At 45.3% G+C, this 19,622-nt stretch overlaps 1 protein-coding gene across 2 annotated transcripts; it reads right to left on the reverse strand.

The window, feature by feature from the left end:
- Window positions 1-200: 200 nt before the first annotated feature.
- fn1b (fibronectin 1b) lies at window positions 201-18,983 on the reverse strand. Of its 2 annotated transcripts, XM_047580146.1 has the most exons (46): window positions 18,665-18,983; window positions 18,166-18,291; window positions 17,830-17,964; window positions 17,571-17,702; window positions 17,065-17,202; window positions 16,830-16,976; window positions 16,508-16,693; window positions 16,218-16,400; window positions 15,790-15,966; window positions 15,210-15,365; window positions 14,958-15,086; window positions 14,694-14,837; window positions 13,683-13,804; window positions 12,860-13,028; window positions 12,598-12,774; window positions 12,234-12,362; window positions 12,048-12,137; window positions 11,756-11,950; window positions 10,731-11,009; window positions 10,376-10,639; window positions 10,183-10,277; window positions 9,428-9,596; window positions 9,224-9,310; window positions 8,830-9,021; window positions 7,674-7,952; window positions 7,253-7,444; window positions 7,069-7,158; window positions 6,698-6,964; window positions 6,483-6,599; window positions 6,235-6,396; window positions 5,972-6,127; window positions 5,770-5,886; window positions 5,206-5,475; window positions 4,932-5,119; window positions 4,756-4,843; window positions 4,479-4,658; window positions 4,284-4,373; window positions 3,996-4,184; window positions 3,774-3,863; window positions 2,926-3,356; window positions 2,707-2,845; window positions 1,657-1,818; window positions 1,448-1,573; window positions 1,248-1,354; window positions 1,073-1,165; window positions 201-933 (listed from the first exon to the last, which is right to left on the reverse strand). In XM_047580146.1, the coding sequence occupies exons 1-46, from the start codon at window positions 18,801-18,803 to the stop codon at window positions 856-858; spliced, it is 7,371 nt and encodes a 2,456-aa protein (XP_047436102.1). In that variant the 5' UTR covers window positions 18,804-18,983; the 3' UTR covers window positions 201-855. The 2 variants fall into 2 exon arrangements, with proteins under 2 accessions (XP_047436102.1, XP_047436103.1); XM_047580147.1 differs by lacking the exon at window positions 7,674-7,952.
- Between the last annotated feature and the right edge of the window lie 639 nt (window positions 18,984-19,622).

Raw genomic sequence — 19,622 nt, forward strand, 5'->3', positions numbered from 1 at the left:
AGTACCCGGGGACCCCTGGTCAATTTAGGTTTAATGCTTTATTCGCAAGCAGAGGGCCAAAAAAGAAGTGGGAAATGACACCAAACAAAGCTCTCAAACCAGAGCTAAAGCAATGATAATGAAGTTCAAGTGTGTGTGTGACTTCAAACTGATTCAAAATCTGAATTATTTCCAGAAACATCAATGAGCCACTGCAGTAATGGTTTCAGGATCTCTCCAGCTTTATTAAAATAAGGGTCTTCTTTTAGTCAAAGGTAGAAACAACTTTGGCACCGACAACAAAGTACAAAAATAGAACCGCTCTCATTCGCACACACGAGTTCACATTCATTCACACGTCGTGATTAAAGGGATAAATTAGTAAAAAGACATGGGTGAATCCAGAATGTGTCAGTCACACACAGTGCAGCCCCCTCAGGGATGAAATAAGGGCTGCAGAGAAGACGAGAGAACATCATTGAAACAACATTGTTAACGGCAGATACATTGACATTCTTTAACACAGTGCTTCTTACGTTCTGACAGTTTCTGCTTTTTGATTAAAAAAAAAAAAGTTTCTAAACATTTAAATGAAAAAAAACTAATGCCAGTCTGACAAGTCTATAAATCTGGATTTTTGGTTTTCCAATAAGAGCGAGAATTTAAAAGCAGTAGCAGTCTTCAACAGTGAAAAAATACTGAGTTAAGAAAATGATAAGGATTGATCCGGCAGCAGTGTAACATCTAAACGTGTGTCAGAAAAGTGATAAGGCAGTTAGTTCATTCGTTCACAGACAGCGTGGCTTCTTTTAAGGTGAGACAGTGCAGCAATCTGGACGGTGAGGGGAGCGAAGCACATGTCCGATGACCAGTCGGTTATTGCTGAGGATGTGGGGGAGCATGTGCATCTGCCAGCAGGTCGGGTCGGAGGCACTCGATGGGGCAGTGAATGTTCTGGAGAAAGAGCAATCCAGTTAATTCATTACTAATAAAAGAATTTACATAATGATATGCAATTTAATTTAAGTCGCCAAGAATGATTGGGATGTTTTTTTTTTCCACATTAAATTAACAAGACATCAAATAACTTTACCTTGCGTAGCGTGTTGTCTCCATAGCGAACAGGCTGCAGCAGACTGGCGTCGACCTCTGCACCCGGTCTGCGGCAGTTATCGCATCGCCAGCCCTGACGAATGAGATGAAACATCCACAAGCATTTAATCACACTTCATTTAACTTGACCTAACTACAATTGATGCACCACTTACCTGTTGCCCTCCAAAGCATGTGCAGGTGCAGATGGCGCCCAGGTACTCCTTCTGCCACTGGTTGCCCACCTGGTAGGTTTTACCGTCATCATAGCACGTGGACTCATCTGAGTGAGCAGAAACAGTAGTTTTTTTTTTTTTTTTTCTCACCACTTCGAGATTGTCACACATATTTCATTTGGCTTCCTAAAAGGCCTTACGTGGTTCACACTTGAACTCCCCCTTCCCATTTCCCAAGCAAGTGCAGCTCATCAGGTGGCCGTTGTCTCCCTGACGGTCCCACTTGTCTCCAATGCGGTAGTTGCTGCCGCTGTCATAGCACCACTCTACCGGGAGTAAGCAGAGAAACAAAGTCAAGTATTTTGTGCTGATGATTGTACTACGGGGTGAAAGTGTCACAAAGACTTACTGGATGAGTCACATCTGAAGTGGCCGCTGCCCAGGCCCAGGCACCTGCACCACAGCTTGAAGCCCGTCTCGGACATGCGCTCCCATTCAGTGCCAACATCATGGTAGGTCGCAGTGAAGGCGTCATAGCATGAGTCTTTGTCGGAGGAAGAGCCCTCTGGGACTGAGGGAATAAGAATGGGGTGATAACAGATTTTAGATTTCATTTTACTTATTAACCCTTTAAGACCTTAACATCCGCCTGTGCATAAAAAAAACTTGCAGTGTTTTAATTGCTGTAATTCACAGATGGATAAAATTCAAAGTGCGGCTGAACACTGGGAAGTTGCACTTTCTGAAAAAAAAAAAGAAGGTGCCATTACGGTAATGATGACGCACCGCTGCTGTCGGCTGCAGGTTGAGGAGCGACGCAAAATCAGGGAGACACAGGAAGAGAGAGTTGTTTGGAGGAATTTGTTGGTAAAAACGATGTTATTTATACCCTTGAGATGTCACAAAGCTCTTCCAGAGAAAAGCACAACTTCCCAATGTTCAGCCACACTTTGAATATTGTTAATAGCGTAAACCATTGTGAGTTACGGTAATTTATATATTGCGTTCCGTTCGGTTTTAAAATATTTTCCATTAGCAGCATATCTGTAAGTAATCAAATTATAAAATTATAACAAAACTACACTCACAAATGTTAGTTAGGCTTGGTCAGATCAAAGTAAATTATTTAGCCATTAAAACAGTATTTCTGTACAAGAAAAAAGAAATGTCCATGATGAATATGATGTATGTAGAGACTTTATACCAAAACTAGTCATAAATGGATGTAAACATGTAGTTCTTACTGAGGTTGCATTAACTGTAACCAAAAAAATAAGCAGAAAATTAAAGAATACAGATTTTCAGGATATTTTCTGACCTATCAGGTTTGGTTTTCTCAAAGAATAAGCACCTAACAAATGTGGAGGTTCACAACTTCCTTTACACATCAGCAGGCGCTACTTTAACACTGACGTTTGACTATATTCAGCATCATTTAGGCACTTTGAAGGGCGCTTACCTGTGTTTCCAGCTGTGACCTCCTGCTCCAGAATCTTGTGCTTGAGCGCGCCCATCAGTGCCTCCACAATCACATTGTAGTTCGCTCCAGGAGTGAGTCCAATCAGGGTGGCAGTGGTGGCTGTGCCTGGCAGCCGGAACTAGACAGAAGAGAGTCCCGTGAAATGAGAGATCTCCTTTTAATAACATGACGGGCGGCTTAATGGCCTTCATCTCTTACCTGGAACATCTTCTCATTCAACTCTGTGACGGGATGGCAGGACACCAGATAGGCGTTGCTCTGCTTGTAGGGCTTCCAGGCAACGGTGGTCTGCGTTTGGGCCTCTTGCGGCCCCGTCTCGTTACCCAAAGTAGATCCGATGGGCAAGTTCAGCTTCACAACCGGCCGTCTGCGGCCCTCTGCATCAGGAAGGGGCACATAGATGAGCGGCTCGCGAAACTGCCCGTCGGGAGACGGCCGGCGATATGTGCTGTCTCCATTGTTGTTGTACTCTGTGTACTCCACATGCTGGTTCTGATCACCAAACCCGTTCGGGCTATTGGTGCCCACTACCTGGACCCTGTTGTCCAGGTCGGTTTCAGGCACATCCAGCCTGTCACCTCCAGGGCGGTGGGGCTGAGGCAGAGGCAGGGGAAGGAGGGAGTCTGGTTCTGCGCGGGAGAGAGGGGGTTAGGGAAGCGAGCAGGTTAGAGGAGTTAAGGAGAGCTGCTCTAAGGTATCTCAGGGGGCGACACATACGCAGCATTGCTGTGGTACTAGATCATTGCAAAATGCCGTACTGCACACACACAGGAGATATTTTGAATGACATTTGTAAGGGCATTCAAATAACAAAAAAAAAAAGGGGGGGTGGTGCTATTATGTTTTGGCAGCTGATTTATCGCAGAGTTTATCTTAGTGCATCTTTGTTGTCGCAGCAAAACTTCTAAGCAGCTGAGCAGATTAAAGCATCAGCGTGTTCTTTGCTCTCTACGTCTGACTTTGCTGAAATGTTTCTCTATGACACGTCGCTTCGCTACCATCTTTTACCAGACACCGTACCGAGCAGAAGTGTCAAAAATACTCACGAGTCCTGACACTGCCCTCCAGAGGCGTGCTCCTCTGTGTGTTCTGGATGGCGATGATCTTGATGATGTACGCTGTGGCTGGTTTAAGACCTGGACAGAGAAAAGTGGAATCAGAAAGAGCACAAGACTCAGGTGAGTCTTCTTCCTATCTGTTCTCATTCTCATTAGAGATGAATTACACATACTGGCTATATTGATTTATATATCAAACCCCGGACATACCGGATATGGTGGCATAGTTTTGGCCGCCGTGGGGTCGAGGGATGAGCTCGCGGGGCTGTCTTCCCGACTCCTCATAGGTGACGTAGTAACCTGAGATTTGGGCAGCAGGTGGCTGCCAGGTGAAGGAGACGGATGTGGGTGTCACAGAGGTGAACTGCAGGTCAGTGGGAGCCGGGACCACTGGTGCTTCTGCAAAGAAAAAATCATTGTACATTGTTCTATGTTGTGTCTGATCGTTGGAACTTCATTAATAATTAACAATATGGAGACACTGTTTTTGCATCGTACCTGTTCGAAGCCTGAGCGTAAATGGAGCGCTCTTTGTGTTGCCATTCAAAGAATACAGGTTAACGGTGTATGTGGTGGCCGGCTGAAGACCTGAGAAAAAAAAAAAAAGAAGTCAATGTGAAGACTGCGACACCAAAATCACGCACAAACCCAAAACCATTTTAAAGATGTGTTTGTCAGGAAGGTGTGATGTACCTGTGAGAGTGTAGGTGGTTAATTGTGCTGGGAGGGTCCTGCTGATGGTGGAGTGCGAGTCGCCGATGGGAGTGGCTTCAATCAGTGAGCCGGTGAGCACTTCATCCTTGGTGCGCCAGCTCAGCGTGAAAGAAGTGTCTGTCATGTCAGAGATGCGCACGCGACGAGGAGGACTCACGTCTGGATTGAAGGTAACACAAACACATGAAACAGACGTGGCAATAATGGGTGGTTGGCAGGAGAGTGTCGATTTATTTATACGCAGCCAGCCCCTCACCTTCCTGAGTGGTTGCCTCTCCCTCCAGTGGTCTGCTGGTGACAGAGTCCTTCAGAGCGTACACCTGTATTTGGTATGTGGTTGCCACCTACAATGCACAGACATGCATTTGATATTTAACCACCGACCAATAAGGAAGTCAGGTTAGCAGGTGTTCAGACAGGAGATCAGTTTACCATGAGCCCTGGTACAACCACACGCGTGGCGCTTGGAGCAACGTTCATTTCTTTGCGCGGGCCGTGGATGTCCTTAGGGGTGACAACTACGCGGTAGCCTGTCAGGCGGGCACTTGGGCCCCGCCATGACACAGTGAAGACAGAAGGACCGACCTCAGAGACCGCCAGGTCCGTTGGAGCAGGGATTACTGAGAGAGAGGCACACTTGTGAGCAAAAACATGAAATAAAAAAAAAAACTGACTGAGCTGAGTAATGAACCGAGTGTATTTCTACCTGTGGACTGGGTTCCCACTAATGGTGCGCTGGGGGTTCGGCCATGGAAGGCGATGACTTTAACGGTGTATTCAGTCCCTGGACTAAGGCCTCTCAGCACCGCAGTGTCCTGGTCACCTCTGGGTGCTGGACGCAGGTCTCTTTCGGGCTCCCCTGGGCTGGAGTACAGGACGCGGTATGACGTCACTGTGCCGTCTGGGCTGTCCCAGGTGATGCGCATTGAGGTGGAGTCGATGTCGGAGAAGCTCAGTTCCTTGGGACGGTCCATAGCTGCAGGAAATAAATAGTAAGTAGCGGCTTCTGATTAAAGAGAATAACGCTTCTAAGGCCATAAAAAGAACTGCCATGCTTGTGAGTTACTCAAAGCTATGGAGAAGAATGTAATTTTGAGTCGTCACAGCTGACAAGAAAGCAAGATTATACTTCGCAACCGTTCTCTTAGGCTGCTGCTTTGTCTTGTTAACACACATATTACAACCCTTAGTCAGACATTTGCCAAAGTAGCATTCTCTGACCTTTCAAACTAACTCATTACTGTATTTAAACATCAGTTTTCAAACTAACCAGTGATGGCGTTGTCCGTCACAGGGGAAGAGGGTTGTCCTTCACTGCTCAGGGCATAAACACTGACAACATACTCAACAGTGGGCATCAGACCTGTGATGGTGATCTGTGTCTGATCTGTAACAGAAGAAGAGGACACCGTAGCGTCAAATACATTAAAGAAAATGACAGGATTGGTTGCTCTTACTCTCGCCTGTCTTACCTGGAGCCACATCCTCGGAGTACGATGGGCCCAAGCCATTCTTGGGGAGAGTTGTGACTCTGTAGCCGCTGATTGGTCCGTGAGCAGGAGACCAGCGCACAGTTATGGCGTTGTCGCTCACATCGGTCAGTCTCATGTTAGTGGGGGACTCGGTATCTGAGGGAGAGACGGATGTATGACTACATTTAGATTTACTTTCGCCACTGAACAACTTGTTTTGTTTTGTTTTGTTTTGTTTTTTTGCTCTTTTTATTTGGTCGTACCAGTTTTATGTGTCACGTAGACGGGGGTGCTGGAGGCAGGGCTGTCACCGCGTCCAGAAACAGCATAGACGGTGATGGTGTAATCAGTACCAGGTACCAGCCCAGTGATGGTGGCGGTGTTCTGAGTGCCCGGGACTGTAAACTCTTGAGGATTCTCGCCGCCTAGAATTAGAGCAAAGAAGAGAGTGTGTTAAACTCTGAATATGGCTGAGCTTCAAATGAAACTGTGTTAAAAGACAAGAGCATACTTGTTCCTGCGTAGGTGATCCTATAGTTCTTCACTGTGATGAACGGGGCCTCCCACCGAATGGTGATGCTGGTTGGAGTGGACGCTGTTACTTCCAGGTCAGTGGGTGCATCAGAGACTGAGAAAAAAGACAAGGAGGATGGATATTTATAATCCTGTGGCCAGAATTCTGTCACTAAAAGAAGAAAAGAGGAGTTAATCAGAATGGAAACTCACTGGTGGCTTGAGTCCCAGTCAGAGGCAGACTCTCCTGATTGTTGTTGACGGCATACACAGATATCAGGTACTCGGTCTCAGGTGTCAGTCCAGTCAGAGTGAAGTGGTTCCTTGTTGGGGGCAGCCTCTCATCCTTGGCCCGCCCGCCGCTTGTTTTCTGATAACGGAATCGGTAGCCGGTGATAGCAGCGGTCGGGGCCAGCCAGTGAACAGTGAAGGAGTTGGTGCGAATGTCGGAGAAGTCCAAGACGGTCGGGGAGTCCAGAGCTGAGAGGAAAGGTGTACGAAAATTATGATTAATTATAGAAACATAAAAGAAAAAGTATCAATCAATCAATCAATCAATCAATCACCCTCTGTGTCGTACTCACTTGTCCTCTGAGTCCCTGTGGCCGGTGCACTTTCTCGTTCACCGTACACAACAACGACACTGATGTGGTATTCTGTGTTAGGCAGCAGGTCTGTAAGGAAACAGTGAGATATAGATCCAGTTTGGAGGGCAAAGCAAAACAAGTGCTTTTTTTTTTTTTTAAAAAAGTCTTTATTTCAACTTACTCTGCAGCAGGAAGGTGTTGGAGGCTCCGCCCACATTAACCTCCTTGATGTCGTCATCTGAGGCTACAGGGTGGTATCGGATGACATACCGGGATATGTCGTTTGGTGTGGCAACACGGGGGGATGTCCATGTCACCCTAATGTGGTCAGGACCTACCCCTCCAAACTCCAGATTGGTGGGAGCTGGAATGGCTGGAAGAATGAAAGATTGTAAGTCAAAGCTAGCAAAAGAGGGGGGGGAGAAAAAAAGGGTTATTCAAATAACATTTGATTTACAACAGTATAAAAATCAGTGATGTGCTAAAATTCACAATTTACTGTAGAATGTGGGACATTAATAAAGCCATATATTTGCCTTCGTTAAATCTCTCACATCATAACCCAAACCCTCCCCACTGATGGAGTGAAAGAATTAAATCACCAGCTTGTGTGTGCTTTGTGTATGTGGTCGGCTCGCTCTCCCCCTCCTCTGTTACAGTCACGATACTGATGTCATAGTCCACGCCCGGCTCCAAACCGTGAATCGTGTAATAACCAGCGGTCGCTTCCACCATATCTTGAAAAATTGGCAAGCTCTCGCCTGACGTTACCACATTTATCCGGTAAGCGGTAATGGTCCTATAGTTCTGGGGGATCCACCGCAGCCCAATGGTGGTGTCAGTAATGTCGACAAAGTCAATGTTTCTTGGTGGCGGTATGCCTGAAAGGGTTAGGCCAGTTGCAAAGCGCAAGCAAAATTAGACAGACTGAAGGTAGAATAATTACATTGGTTATGTTAAGAACATTGATTTCACCACCAATAAAGCATCCAGAAAACCAGAATGTACTAGAAGCCATGCTAGACAATTACAGTTACAATTACACATTACTTGGTTGTAATACATACATAAATCACATTATCATTAAAGGTACACCTCAAGCATGCTAAAATTTCAAAAAAACAAACACACACACACACAAATTAATAAATAATGGACATGATCCCCATGCAAATGGTAGATTAGCCAATGATCAGTTAGTAGTAGAGGATGATCAATATAGCTGCATTAGATAAAACTTTTATTTTATATTAACCTAAAAGCCAGTGGCTTTTAGTAACATCTCCACTGAGAATTAGCCCCTTTGCGATTTGATTTGATATTTTTGGCAACATACACCAATGTTTTTTTAGAGTTCAGCATTTAGTCAAAGTCTCAGATACTGAGGGAGACCGAAACAGAGCTAAAGGGACAAACCTTGTTTGATTTATATTGGTCAGATTGGTAGAAACACAACTCACGTGTGCTATTAATATTATTCCCAGTCTGTTGAATGTGAAAGCTTTTTAGTCATAACAACTTTTTTAAGGCATGTTTTTGTTTGGTCAGAAATCAACTAATGCAGCTTTAGTTTCTTCTGAAACTACTAGGCCAAGCATTTTAAGAGTGGGATAACTGAGAAGATTGTCCGTTGGACGTCAACTCAGCCTTTAATAGAAAATTCTTCTCTTTCATTCCTCCTTCCCAGTGTTTCCTGTGGACACAGCTGTGTGTTTGCTGTCTGTTAGCATGTGTAGTCACCCTCCTAGAGGCACCTACCTGGTGTGACAATCGTGGACGCAGGCACACTTTCCAAATGACCCTTGGTTGCGTACACGCTGATGTTGTACTCAACACCCAGATTCAGGTTCTCTAGTAAGCCTGAGGTCTGATCAGGGCCCACAAGCTCATCCAGGGAATTTCCTCTCTGGCCGTTGGTTGGCGTGCTTGTCACTCTGTAGCCTGTGATGCCTGCACATAGTAAGGAAAAAGGAGAAATAATGGGGAGATAGAACATCACGTGGCTTTTGCGATTTATGAGTCACTGCGAGGAAATACCGGGAAGAGGAGTTTGTCCCAATGTAAAAAAAAAAAAATAACATTCAAAGGCCAAGGTTGGACTTGGCATGAGTCAGTGGATTGGCAGCGCGTGGGGAGCACGGTCAATATTTACCTGGTGTTCTGGAGGCGACCCAGTGGACTGTGAGATCTCCTGTGTTAGGGTTGGACTGTATTCTCAGGTCAGTGGGAGGAGAAAGGGCTGAAAGGGCACACAGGGAGAACACGAGGCATAAAAAATTTAATACAGATGGAACCTCTTGTGACAATTCATGCCAAATGGTTCTTTTCCTAAAACAAAGAAAAATGAAATACGCACAAGTGACAACGTTGCGTGTGATGGGGTTTCCACGGTTGCGTCCATTGTAGATGGGCTGAACACTGTAGGTGTACTCAGTTCCAGGAAGGAGACCATCAATATCAATGCGTCCAGAGGCTGAGGTCTGTTCTCTGGGAGACTCGCCTTCCTGGCTGGGGAGCACAGACAGCTGTGGAGACGGAAGCAGACACGTGGGAATCAGAAAGTTAGAAAACACGCTAAAAATGTACTAAAATCTGATTTAATTACTTTACATTTGGGTTCAGTTAAACAGTCTGTGAAAATGCTGCAGCATGTCGATCAACTCTGACTGCATATGAAAGTGATCAGTGCATGCAGACAGAAAGTAAGCTGTGGGTTGTAAAAGCTAAAAAAAAATACACTTACATGCTACGTAGAGCTCATGGGAACGGCATATATTAATCATATTCATTTTGTATAAAACTTGGTGTGGAAGCCAGTCCAATTTCCCAACCCACAAACTATTTGTATCCAAAAGTTGGTCTCGTATCCCTAAATTGGGAACTGATTATGTTCCAGCAAAGATCTGCAGGCCCAGGTGAATTGCTTAGGTAGGTCTTTATGGGTGGCATGGAGTTCAATATGTTTGCAACAAAATGGTTCACATGGGTTATACAACTTCTCAATTGCGTGAAGACTTTTTTTTTCTTCTCTGTATCGGTTACACGTGTCTTTTCTAAGCATGATTGCAGAGGTAATTTCACATAAGGAGTGGTGATGATGTGGGTTTTTACCTTGTAGCTGAACTTGCGGACAGGAATCCATGTGACTATGATTGAGGTATCAGTAACCTCAGTGTTGAAAGTAGGAGCATTTCCCAGCTGGGGAGCTAGAAGATGGAGACAATGGAGGGGGGAATAATTGAATTGAATTGAATTCAATGCAATAATTTGTGGCTCCGTATGTTCTGTTTCTTGTGATACCAACCAGTGGTAAAATATGTGGTGACGCCCTCGCTGAGCTCTTTGTCCAGCTCGGAGTGCAGGGTGGCAGTGTACTGCGTATCTGGACGCAAGTTCTTCAGGGGATACTGGGTGACCCGGCCGGGGATCCTCTTCTCAATGGGGCTAGATCCCTCGATGCTCAGGAGGAGACGAAAGCCAGTGACGATTGCATGGGGAGCCTCCCAGATTACTAGTGCACTGTCTTTGTCGACATCAGTGAAACGCACGTTTGTGGGTGCATCAGGTTCTAGAGGGGTCGGAAAATACAACACGTTAGAGGAAATCTCTAAACTTTACATTTAGTTGTAATTCATCAGTTAGTTTGTGGTGGAACTCACTGGTAGTCTTTTCTCCAACAAGCGGCTCACTCTCGACTCCATTGCTGATGGCATAGACGTAGAAGCGGTAGAGTGTGCCTGGCTGCAAGTGGGTGACCTCGGCGTATGCGTTGGGGGAGGGAGACAGCTGCAGGGGTCTGATGTCAGTACCGTCCCGGTCAACGGGGCTGAAGACCACTCTGTAACCAGTCACGTCTGTGGGCGGACCGTTCCAGGTGATGGTGATCTTCACATCTGAAACCTCATAGAACTGGAGGTCTGTAGGGGGCTGGACCACCTCTGTGGACAGGAAGTGGTGATTGACAAGGTGTCAGACTACCCGAAGTGGTGGAGTAATGTTGTTATGGGTGGGGTGCCATGATGTTTGGAGGAACAAAGTGCATTGAATGTTTTAGGACAGGCTGACGATATTCCTGGAAGATGCTGAGTGAGAAATTAAACATAATTACTAGCCTACCTCAACTTTTACTGTAACTTAAAAAAATAAATAAATAAAAATCTACAATAAAAAGAATGTTTCCAGACTGAGATACTTACAACTGGCATGTGGTTTTGTTATTTCAAACATAATGAAGCAGTACATTTGGTCGTGCCAGGCACAAAGTGTAGGGAGCCAGGGCCCGTTTCAAGATATCCTGAGGATTTATGAAGTGTGTGTGTTTGCACAGGGGGGCTGGCTGCATATGCATGCTTGTCTTCCTATGAGCTTTAACTTTGTGTGTCTGATACCATGGCTTAAAGAGGTCATTCAGGGGCTACAACATGTTAAGATGGAGACATGAAGAAACAATATTGAGAGAGAGGAGTTATAGCTGTACAAGCATTTTTTGACAAGGCTGTGTTTTGACAAACTCAGTCTCAACTGAACATTGAAAAAACACTTCCTTAGGTTTACAGCCTAACTATGAACAACTATAAAATGCTCAACTTTCACTCACACAGACAAAGTCTTGGTGTGAACTTGCGCTGCAATTCTCATGAACTTTTTATGTGAAATGATGTAGCGTTTGTTTTGACAAGTTCACCTTGTTGAGAAGATCCAGCGGTGTTGACCTGCACGAAAACAGGCACGCTCTCCTGGTCCTCCTCCACAGCGTAGATGCTGATGTTGTAGAGCAGACCGGGGAGAAGGTCATCCAGGGTCACAGAGGTCTGGGAGTCTGGCAGGTTCAGCTCGGTGCTGCTGCCTTCCTCCGACGGCGTGTACACCACACGGTAACCTGCGCGCACCAGCAAACGTTTAGACGCAGGCCTCAAAAAAACAGACTTGCATTTCAAACACCTACATGGAGGGAAGTGAAGAAGCGAAGCTCTTACCAGTAATGGGAGCCTGAGGTCTGGTCCAGCTGATTCGGATGGAGGTCTCTCCCACCTCGTCGACGGTGTGCTGAGCAGGCGTGTCGGGGGCTGAGGAAGGAAAAGAATGGTTATCACAGATGAAAGGACGTACACGATTTGTAGGTTTTAATGTCACGGCCAAGAGGAGGAGCGCGCGTCTCCCACCTGTGACCTGTGAGGTGGTCAGGATGAGGTTCGGCTCTCCCTGATCTGGGAGCTCGTAGACGCTGACGTTGTATCTGCGTCCTGGCAGGAGGTCGCTGATGGTGACCGAGGTGGCAGTGCGAGGGACATCTGGAGAGCACAATAGAAGTTGAGTGAATACATCTGTAACAGGTTCTCCATAATAAATAGACAGATGGAAATAGATTAGATAGATTTCTGCCTGTTTAGTTGGCTCATATCTATCAGTAATAATTAGAATTAGGCTTGTGACACATCATACCACAAGTAACCAGAGAAAGATCAGTTAAAACTTCAAACTAAAAATGAGATTATGGCTGTTTCAGTGCTAGTTAAAGGCTCTTACTTAGGACTTTAGACTGGGATCCCTCCTGACTGAGCTCATACTCCACCCTGAAGCCCGAGATGGTCGAAGAAGCCGACGTCCAAGACACGACAAAACTGTTCGAGGTGATCTCTGTCACTGACTCAGACGTGTCCACCAGCGGAGGAGGCGGGGTCGTCTCTCCCTCCGATGTTTCCACTTGAAGGACAAACGGACAGAACGCCCTCGTGAATATTTGTCTTCGATTCGATTTCCACTGAGAAAACTGCTCTCGTTTACTCACAAGAGCCGCTGTTGGTGGTGAAGTCGAAACGCGTGACCTCGCGGCGTCCGAAGCTCAAGATGCTGATGAGCTGACCCTCGTAGGTGACGCCTGGACGCAACCCGCTGATGGTGTAGGAGTTCAGGTTGCCGGGGATGCTGACTTCCCTCCAGGGTGCACGAGTATTTTTCTACAAGAAAAGGCAAATAAAACCATAAACAATTAATAGGATTTAACAGGTTCTCAACTTTAACTTGTAGTGAGATTTTTTTTGAGATTGCTTAAATTGTCTTATTTCTTTATGGCAATAGTAAATCTGCAATGACATTTATTAATTAAAGAGAGGATTAATTCTAATAATTCATTTCACACCCATTTATTGCCACATTTCCCTATTTGCTGGGTTAGTTTTTAAACTGTGTCCTCACTGCCAAACAAAATCTCGAAAGTTCCTAAGTGGGAGGAGGGGGGTCAGATGAAGGATCTGAGTGAGTTTGCTTTCCAAAATATACAGTGTGCACCGCATAGGAGGAAATTTGTTCAACTCCATAAACAACTCAACCAGCAAGTCAGTCTTTGAGGTCTTCAAAGAGGAAAATATGTGTGAGGAAAAAAAATCACATGGAGGGGAATATTTATCTTGGACTGCGTTTGTGTGTCCGGACCGTAAAGTGGAGTTCATGTTCCTTCTAATCACGCTGTTTGTTCATGAGAACACTTCGGACAACATCGTCAGAAGCTCTTGACCTCATTCATTCCTGTCCGTGTACATTTACTAAAGCCATTCAACTTGCTTTAATGCAAATGCAAATACAATTTTGAGTATTAAGAACCAAGTACTCACAATTCTCCATTTGAGGATGTACTGGGTGATGTGCACAGATGAAGGCGGGTTCCACTGAATGGGGTGAGAGTCTGGCTGTTTTCCGGCCTCTGTGATGATAACCTGAACAGGTCTGTGGCCGTCTGAGGGGGTGAAAAGCACATGAGAGCAAAGCTGCCTATTAGGCCTATTGGCGCAAGGTGGGGGGAGGGGGACACTTTCACATAATATAACAGTGTTACCTACAGGGAGCGTGGGTGAAAGTTGGCCACTCTTTAGTGAGCTCTGTCAGAAGGATTTCATCAATTTGGGGGCGAATCTAAACCACCAGACTGTGTTAAACCAGCTCAAACACCCGGTGACATCTCACAGTGTGACCTAACACTGGAGTACTATATTTATCACGGTTTATCTAGCCACTGTTCCCTCAAAAGACAAACACACGTATAGTTTCACATACAAAGTAAGGCGATGGTGAGATTTTTTTTTTTTTTTTTAGGTCAGTGTTTGATTAAATGTCCTGCAGTACAAAGGGCAACATAAAGCAACCAAACAGATGAAGTGACTGTCTCCAATGAACCCAAACCCTTAGCCAACAATGCGTCACTTTTCGCCCCCAATAAAGCATCGTCGGGCAAAACTGGTGGGAGGTGGGAGAAAATTTTCCATTTGCTAGCCTCCTCTCTACACCCACCTGCTGTCAGTGAAGCAGGGGAGTTGAATAAGTACAGCGGAGATAAATTAACTAAAAACTGCTGTACAACTTGAGGAAAACTGCAGATGAGAACGCTAGAAATATAGAAATATACAACTGAAGGATGCTGAAGGTTTAGGCCTTTTTGGGGTGGGGGTGGGGTCACCATGGAAATCACTGGATTTGTTTAATTCTGGAGAAAGAAACCAAATGCAATCGTGCTTAATCTAAAAATATATAAGTCACATTTGTGAGTTCTGATTCGAAACCGCACAGACCCTGCAGAAACAGAGACGTTCCCCTACTAAATGATGTTGGGAAGGTTGTTTTATATTTACCTTGGTAGGTCTGCTGAGGTTCACATCTCATTTCTCCAATCCCGTTGCCGTAGCAATAACAGCGGTAGTGGATGCTATGGATGACTTTGTCCCAGGTCTCTCCGATCTGATAGAAAGCCCTGCTCTGTGGCTCCTGACACTGATCTGTTGTAAAACAAACCGCAAGGAGACAAAAGATGGTGAGCAGGTGGGACGATGAGACGTTCTCACCTGCAACTGCGTTTGAAGCGTTTAAACGGTCGGGCAAACGAGCCATGAACTCACCGATGGCGTCGCACTTCCAGCGCCCACGTCCCTGTCCGTAGCAGGTGCAGTTCATCATGTAGCCCTCATTGTGGCGCTTGGAGAACTCTTGGTTTACGTCATAGGTCAAGCCGTCGACAACACACTGATCTGGAGATTTGAAAGTAGACAAGACAGGAACAAAAATTGTGCATTTTATTCGCTAATTTCAAAATTGCTGATTAAATCAAATTGGCTCCTTAGAGCAAGTAGAAATCTAGACGGCAGGCTGACCTCGCAGCTGCGAGTGAGCAATGCAGTTCCACTCCCCGCGGCCATTGCCCAGGCATGTGCACTCCATCATGTGACCCATGACGTCATGGCGTTTGTCCCACTTGTCGCCTACACGGTACATCACTCCGTCAGAGGTGGTGCATACTTCTTCGTGAGCTAATTAAAGAAAGACAAGAGGGGAAAGAACAACAATCAGCACTTTCCTTCGTGGGATTATGATAAATTTCATCATTCACATTCTGCTGTGTGTGTTCAGATGGGGGAATTTGCTCAGTCCAGTTCATCCCAGCAACACAGCTGTGTATATAATGTCTCTGTTATGTAACAGCTTTAAAAGAGCCATTGCTTTCCCATGACTACTCTAAGTGCCCATTATTTAGTCTGGGAGAACCAGATGAGATAAAGACTGAAGAATTTGGTTTAATTATATACCTCATCATGTTAAGTTAACCATCTCATGGCTGTAGCTTCAAGTATGGGTGTTGCATTGTTTTTCTTATCAACTTGAAAATTACCAGAAATGTTTACTGTGTTTACCACTTAGCATAACCAAACATGGTTAGTAACCAGCAGGACTCACCGGCCATTGGGCAAAATCCAAATTGCTGTTCTGAGTCATAGTTGTAGGTGGTGCCACACCACCTCATGCCATCACGTCGACCATCAGCGGTGCAGTCAGTGTAGTTACGACCACTGTAGAGATAGGGAAAGTGGCAGAGGGCGCCATTGGAGTTTCCTCCTCTTGTGGCCACAATGGCTAAAATTGAGACAGACAGACAGACAGACGACAGTTTGTGCACAGCTCTGAGGCAGACACAATCATTATGCAGGGGCGTCACTAGGTTTTAAGGGCAGGGGAGGCTTAGCCCCCAGGAGATTCACAGGATGTGAGCTGAAGAATATTACTTGAATTAAATTGACGTTAACGCGTGGAATCATGTTTAAGTTATCATATATAATTATTTATTTAAACTTTCTATTGAATTTACAGAAGATCTTGAGTCTCACCATTCTTTTCAGTACAGAAGGAGTATTGCTGGTCTCTCGCATAGTCTGAGGTTGTAGCGCACCAGAGCTGTCCGTCGGTACGCCCGTCCGATGTGCACGAGTAGTAGGTCTTCCCCATGAAGACAAAGGGGAATGCACATGGCTGGCCGTCAGAGTTACCACCGTACACCTGGGTCCTGGCCTCTGCAGAAACAAGAGAGAGAAGGGAGAGAATGTGTTCACTGCAGCAGAGACAGAAGCACCGGTCAATGGATGTTTAAAATGTTGTGACATAACCCTCCTGTACTCACCCCACTCCTGACAGCTGATTCCGTTACCCACACAGGTACAGAGCATCTGTTTGTTGCCCTGGGCTCTGATCCAGCGCTGTCCGTCATGGAAGGAGGACCCAGAGTCTGTGCGGCAGGTTCCCTCGGGAGATAGCCGCAGCTGAACTGTCTCGGTGCGGGCGGGGGTCAAGACGACAGCACCTGTGGCTGTGAACCACGAAAAAGATTAAAAAAAAAAAAAAAAAAAGGCAATGAATGTCAGTGCTATTTACAGCAACAAAAAACAGGGTAACAGTTTTGAGATTTGCTGAATGTCAGCAATAGTTTCGATTGTGGGTCTTACTTCTGCCTGAGGTGTGTCGGTCACACTTCCACTGTCCACGGCCGTTTCCTAAGCACTGACACTGCAAGGTGTTTCCACTTGTATCAGTCTTCTTCCATGTTTCTCCGATACGGAAGGACCTCCTGACTTCCTGGTCATTGCAACGGTCTGGTTGGAGAACAACAGCCAGTCAGCAGTCGCCCCCTGAAATACTTAAAACCGTGCCTTCTTGTGTGCGTATTTCTATTGTGCTTACTCCTTGAGGTGCAAGTGATGCGTCCATTTCCCTCTCCCATGCAGGTACAGTCCAGCATCATCCAGCCTTGGTAGGGCTTCTCCCATGTCTGCCCAACCAGGTACGATGAGGAAGCGCTAGTGTCATAGCAACGTTCAGCTGCGCAGCAAAACACAGCAGAAACTTTATTTAGTGCGTGTGCAGCTTTGTCTCAACATGGAGTACATGTTTATGAAATAAACCCACTGAAATTCAATAGCTGTGGTGTAAGATGAGTAAATCAAATAGATATGTCCTTGGGCTTACTTATCTTATTTGTTTTGAGGGATGTCAAATATTTACAGCAGTATGAAACACTCATGCTTCCGAGAAATGCTCTGTCAGTGAGTGTATGTCGGTAAACACATGACCTGGATTTTTTCTTTTTTACGTTGTGGCATTTCACATATATCTGCATAACAGTCCCTACCAGTATGTCCCTCCTTCCCTAGCTGCCAAAATTTAAATGTATGGGCCAAATCACTCACCCACGGGCTTGCAGGTCCACTCTCCTTTGCCATTTCCAAGACAAACACACTCCAGCATGTAATCGGCAGTGTCATGAGGCCTCTGCCAAGTATCCCCGATTTTATAAGACCTCCCACCTTCATGGCACCGATCTGTAGATGTCAAAAGTTAGGACACTCAGTGAGGGAAACAACACTCAGACAAAGGTCACTCAAAAAATCAATTGAACTGAAAATCCAATTCTGTAAACTACAAGCAGTTTGTTTTCTAGTAACTCACTTGCGATGGTACAGCTGATCTTAGCCCGACCGGAGCCAATACAGGTACAGTCCCACATCATCCCGTCCTTTGGTCTCTCATAGGTTTCACCTACCCGGTATGTCCGGTCATTGTACTTGTCGTAACAGACTTCCTCTGAGAGAAAAACAGAGGAAACACCAAAAGGTTAAGAAGCTGCTATTGTGAGCCTATTGTTGGTTCTTGCTGCGTAAAGACGCACAGCGTGCTGTTAAGTCATGTACTGATTTAGCCAAGTTGCAAGTGCATTATTGGCACAAAAGATCTGAAACTACTGATTCAACGTTAAGAAGAAATACCAGCTGGTGTTCCACTGACCTTGGGGCTTAGTTTCACACTTGATGTTCGCTCCTTGGTGGCAGGTGCACACTAGTGTTTTGTCGAGGTACACTTTCTCCCACTGCTCGTTCTGTCTGTACGTGCGACCATTTTCCTCACACACGGCTAGAAATCATACAATAGGACTCTTATTACGGAAATCTTAATATTGGTTATAATTATAATATACTTAAAGTTATCCTATAATCTTTCAAGACATAAGTCCTAGGTATTTTGCAGCAAAATGACAAAAAAATAAATAAAAATAAAATAATAACGAAAAACAAATGCACCTATCCAAAACATAGTAACACAGAGTTATATGAGCTAAAATGTGATATTGTCGGTGTCATAGTGCTGCAAAACAAAATCAGTACTTATGTCTGTAAACTTACTTCAGCAGCCGCAATACGAAAATCACCTTCTAATGCATGCTGAACCCAAGAATATGCAAAATAATAATAATAATTTTTAATGCAATGGAGTTTGTTTTACTAACCGGTAGTAACAGCCGCTGAGTCGTGAAGCTCGGGATACACCTGGTACTGGCCACTTTGTCTTTTGCTCTTTGGCAAGCCGTGGACTGCGCTGCTTACGCACAGCGCAACCAGCAACCCCGTCAGCGGGCCACCAGTCATTTTAGCAAAGAAAACAACAACGTAACGAACAGACAAAAGGTATATATATATATATTTTTTTTTTTTTTTTAAAAAAGAAGCAGAAGCTGGATTAAAGCTTGGAGAGATCTGGTTCTGTCCCTTATTCTCAGCAACCCGTCGCTGCTTTTCCTGGCGGTTCGGTCTGCCGCCTCAGCTGGGTCTCCAGACTGAGGAGAGGGGAGCGCACTGGCTTTATACCCCAGCGCGAGGCTGCAGCCTGTTGGAAGGGAGGGATTTGACGGGAGTTTGGGACGACCCACCCGAGTGTGAGCCATAATTACACCCTTCACTTTCAAGAAATGAAAGAAGTCATGAAATGTGTGTGTGTGTGTGTGTGTGTGTGTGTGTGTGTGTGTGTGTGTGTGTGTGTGTGTATATATGTATATATATATAGCATGATGAACTGATGTTGCTGAATATGTTGCACCACCTTGGGTGGAGTGAGGCCATGCAGAGGATCAGCGAATTTACCATAACCTGCAATGTACTCATTGGAAATGATGATTGGTACTTCAGATTACTGCTCCCCAAATCCAAAAATGTCCTCCCAGCTCTAGGACTGCGCTGGGAAATAGCTTCATCACAACCTCCACTGCAGGCACATGCGCTTTTGCAATTTTTGCATCTTTTCTCCTCCACCTGTTCCACATTCATCATGCTGTTTTTCCCTTCTTCATCTGTCAGGTTTGGCTCAGCCTGTCAGACTGAGAGAGAGAGAGAGAGAGAAAACAAGACAAATTGATGCTTTCACTTCTATCCATAGTTCATCTTCAGCCTGCAAGAACGTTTACAGTAAAC

The sequence above is a fragment of the Mugil cephalus genome, chromosome 3 (assembly GCF_022458985.1).
Source record: "Mugil cephalus isolate CIBA_MC_2020 chromosome 3, CIBA_Mcephalus_1.1, whole genome shotgun sequence".
Classification (NCBI taxonomy): Eukaryota; Metazoa; Chordata; class Actinopteri; order Mugiliformes; family Mugilidae; genus Mugil; species Mugil cephalus.